The sequence below is a fragment of the Phragmites australis genome, chromosome 22 (assembly GCF_958298935.1).
Source record: "Phragmites australis chromosome 22, lpPhrAust1.1, whole genome shotgun sequence".
Classification (NCBI taxonomy): domain Eukaryota; kingdom Viridiplantae; phylum Streptophyta; class Magnoliopsida; order Poales; family Poaceae; genus Phragmites; species Phragmites australis.
In genome coordinates, this window is record NC_084942.1 from 7,819,934 (window position 1) to 7,824,509 (window position 4,576).

The 4,576-nt window shown below is 42.9% G+C and overlaps 1 protein-coding gene across 1 annotated transcript; it reads right to left on the bottom strand.

Moving 5' to 3' along the window:
* Positions 1-1,692: 1,692 nt before the first annotated feature.
* Positions 1,693-2,850, bottom strand: LOC133904753 (uncharacterized). Its single transcript, XM_062346277.1, has one exon. It carries the CDS (start codon positions 2,756-2,758, stop codon positions 1,922-1,924), a length of 837 nt encoding a protein of 278 aa, XP_062202261.1. The 5' UTR covers positions 2,759-2,850; the 3' UTR covers positions 1,693-1,921.
* Between the last annotated feature and the right edge of the window lie 1,726 nt (positions 2,851-4,576).

Sequence of the window (4,576 nt, forward strand, 5' to 3'; positions counted from 1 at the left end):
TAGCCATTAATTAGTGACAGGTCAAGTTGTGACCTGTCACCAATGACTTGATCAATACATATAACTATCATTTTATGTATTGTTTGTATATATACCCCTAGGTATTCATATATTTAGGCTTATGTAGATATATATAGACAATATTTATGTTTATTTTTATAGATGTACATGATCGCTATATAGAGATATCATTTCATGTGGTGCAAAAGTGTATGTATTCCTGATTTATGTTATGTGTGTGTGTATATATATATATGTATAGTAGTATCAACATATACTCATATATACGTGTATCCTATGTTATTTTCTCTATTTATCAGGGGTGTATATATATATATATAATATACGACCTCAGGAATATATATATATTTGTATATGATGTTAAAAAAATTTATTTTTCTTTTTTTTCTCTTATTTTTTTCTCACCTCAGCAGCACTAGAATAGGAATTATTGTACAATTTTGCTCAAGTTTGATGTAAGGGGTGACAACTATGAACACAAACGCGCGTTTCGAAAACAGTGCAGAAACTTCTAGGGACGAGAACTCAATCTTTCAAGCCATTTTTAGCCAAAAAAAATTCTCTGAACCCAATAAAATAGTGGAGAAAATGATATAACTTTTTCTGTAGATATCCGTAGAGTCAAAAAATATCAAAATTATAGTCCGTATGTAAAAGTTATGCCCTTTTTACTAAATGTACTCTAAATCAATATTTCAGAAAAAATGTCATCGGCGACAGGTCATAATTGTGACCGTCACCTATGACTTGTATAAGTGACATGTTAGCTATCACCTATAAACTTTGGTAGCAAAGGTTAAAATGATAATATATCCAGTTTCTATTACAAACATGTGATAGCTGAAGTGGTAAGAGAGTCGCACGCGACGCCCTGGGCGCGGGTTCGAGTCCCATAAAATACAAAGATCGAAATATGTTTGAATAATATGGATTGTGCATATGCGATCGACCCTGTATTAGGGTTGATCTCGGGTGTAAAAAAATATTTTTTTTTTCTTTCATGTCAAAAAATAGGAAAAATGTTCTTCGGTCACTAGTGACATATACTTATCTGTCATTTATAATTTATCATCAGTGATATGTTTAAGGTGACGAATGCAACATCGCGTTCGCGTTTGTTGAGGAACTGATGGGTGAACGACGAAGAAAAATTGTGGTGGAGGCGTGTTGATCCATCATCGATATTTGCTATTAGCCTATGATGCATATATATCCATCGATGTTGCCATCAGCGCTACAAGAAATTAAGCGTAGCACAGGAGGTGTGGGCCGGGTCTTGTCTCTTCACTCTCTTGACAGCGAAAAATCAATCGCTGGGTATAGCTGTGTTGAGCTCCATCTTCTAGCTAGATGCAACGCACATCTCTCTCCCTCTCTCCCTACCTTTTCTCGCAGCGAAAACCATTATCCTAGTCTCACGAAACCATGGTACCTGGATACATCAAACATGCTTTATATTTTATTTTTCTTGCAAAGCAAACTAACTACCTAAGATTATCTGTACGTGCACGTACCATACCGTTTGTTCTTTGATTGCGTTGTAGGTTCGATCTGTGCTACCACCTGAGGTTCTAAGGACCCATCCATATATAAGGGAAAAAGTGCATAACATCGATGATGAGAGAGCATGCATGACACAAATTACGAAATCACGAAGAGAAACGAGTCACGTACGTAAACGTATGTACAGAGAATAAATCAAACTGCACTAGTGTAATCAGCATACATACATACATGCATGGATGCATGCATCCAACAAGGAAAGAAATAATAGGTACACCAAGCGGCAGCTAGCACCTACATGCTGCATACAACTATGGCGGACCCAGCGAACCAGCCGGGTTTATTCAAATACTACCATCATATATACGTCGCTTAATACAAAAGAGGGACAACATAATCAGTTGTCAGCTGCCGGTGGGATATGGGGCGGCTCTGGCTTTGGTTTGGGTTCGGGTTTTGGTTCAGGTTCCGGCTTAGGTTCCGGCTTAGGCTCCGGTATAGGTTCTGGTTCGGGCTTTGGTTCCGGTTTGGGTTCAGGTTGAGGCATGGGCTTGGGCTCAGGTTGCGGCTCTGGTTTGGGCTCCGGTTGTGGCATAGGTTCGGGCTTTGGCTCAGGTTTTGGTAAAGGCCTAGGTTGAGGTTCAGGTTTTGGTTCAGGGCGAGGTAAAGGCTCTGGCTTTGGCTCAGGTTTAGGCAAGGGCTCAGGGTGAGGCTCCGGTTTTGGTTCCGGGTGTGGCAAAGGCTCAGGTTTTGGCTCTGGACGTGGCATTGGCTTTGGTTCAGGTTTGGGTTCTGGCATGGGTTGGGGCTCTGGTTTTGGTTCGGGTTTGGGTTCTGGCATGGGCTGGGGTTCTGGTCTTGGTTCGGGTTTGGGTTCTGGCATGGGCTGCGGCTCTGGTCTTGGTTCGGGTTTGGGTTCTGGCATAGGCTGCGGCTCTGGTCTTGGTTCGGGTTTGGGTTCTGGCATGGGCTGGGGCTCTGGTTTTGGTTCGGGTTTGGGTTCTGGCATGGGCTGGGGCTCTGGTTTTGGTTCGGGTTTGGGTTCTGGCATAGGCTGGGGCTCTGGTTGCGGCATCTCGACGGCCGCACGTCCAGGCTTGCGTGCAAAACGCGCGCCGTGACCAAGGCCGACACCGGCGGCGGCCGCTGCTTCGTCGAAGGCGGTGCTGGCAGCCACTGCCCCTAGGAGCATGGCGAGGAGAAGGCAGCAAGAAGAGAGGCGATGTGTCGCCATAGCTGCTACTGCAACCTCGCTGGCCAAGCCGATGCTCGCTCTCACCTCTCAGGTAGTGAGTAGTCTCTGGTGTGTGTGGATGAGTGGGGTGTGGTGGTGGGGTTGGATTTATAGCGGGCGTGAGCCTGAGTAGCTATGGATACGTGTGTGTTCACGACGTGGCTGCCTGCCTAACATTGGCCCTGCCGTACGTGTCGATTGGTATCTAGTGTTATTAATCAACGGATAGTAGTAGCACGTAGCTTTCACTTTTACTTCCTTGCTGCGACGGATGCGAGTCACCACATGACACCACCCGCCGGTACGTGTTAATTTTTGATACGGTAAGTATTTAGCTTCCGTTTGACGCGCGCTGCCTCTAATGGCCAGCGACCGATCGATATATGGCAGTATTTAGCTGCCTTTTTGTTTTGACAACAAGAGATTGTGTCGGTGACCAAGTGAATGACTATTGGGTACTACGCTTTCCCTACACGCGTATGTGGCCATGTTTGCCTGGCTCAGCGGGCGAGCTCCTCCACCTGAGTCGGACTTCCTCTTCAGTAGTCTAGTTGGTTCTAAACTTTCATAATAGACATCTGTGTATAAGTGTTTGTGATAATCGGTGGTGCCACCAATTTCTTCCTCTTATCCCATCCCCCTCCGTTTGCCTTGTGCGTGTGGGCAACCAACGATGCGCCATTGATGCCGCTTTCAATAGTCATCAGCGGCTCTAGCAGCTCGGCGGCTTGGCCCTCGACCGGATCTAGACCTCCATTTGGTTTTGATGCTCAGGATTATTGAATGTAGATTTGAACACAATCAAATACTTAGAAAATCGATCCAATTTTCATTTATCTCATTTGTATCTATACGGGGCCGGGGTGAATGTGTGCTCCCCGTTGAGGAGTAACCCGTTCCCAACCGGCGGAAATAACCATAGTGGTGGTTGCTTGAAGAACATCGGTTCTCAACAAGGATCACCAGAGGAAGAGGGGTTTGAGACATCGGTCATGGCTGCAATTGATCGAGTGAGAGTGTGAGAACGAGTAGTGAGACTAGCAAAGAACAAAGGAGTGACACATAAGCGGCCAACTAGCTAGCATAGGAAAATTGTATGACATTGATTTGTTGAGTCCACTACCACATAACAGATTATTACAGATGAATTTTAAATCCTATAAAAGACGGTTATATATTTCGTCTCTGCAAAAGTGTATGTGATATCGAGTTTGTTAAAGATGGTTACAATTCTGTCTATAGCAGAGATACACACAGACGAGTCTAAGTAAGATATGTGTCTGTAATATAGCTACACACATCTCAGTTTCACAATACATATAGACAGATTTTTCTGAAAAACTATTTGTGCGTATTAAGGGTCACAGGCTATTTTTTATTCAAACCTGTATGTATAAAATATCATAAACTGATGTATTTTGAAAATTCGTCTGTGTGACATTTTCCCCTAAGAAACCATTTGCTTTCTGGCTGTCTTCATGCTATGGCATATGTCACATGAAAATATACATCACATAAATAAGAATATCACATGCATATACATAAAAAGATCACACATGTATACAACACATAATAACACATAATAATATATTATTCTATATATACAATTTCAGCAATACACATTGTTCATAATATAAACCTATACATAATCTCTAATTATATCGTCTAGTCTTCCAGAAGGATGAGATGATCAACATCATTGACGCTATTTTACAAAAGGATGAGATGATCGGCATCATCCCTGCCACTTGCATTTCACCACAATCTCAGTAAAAATATTGTCTTCAATCATCGTCTCGATGTTATCTAGATCAGGCT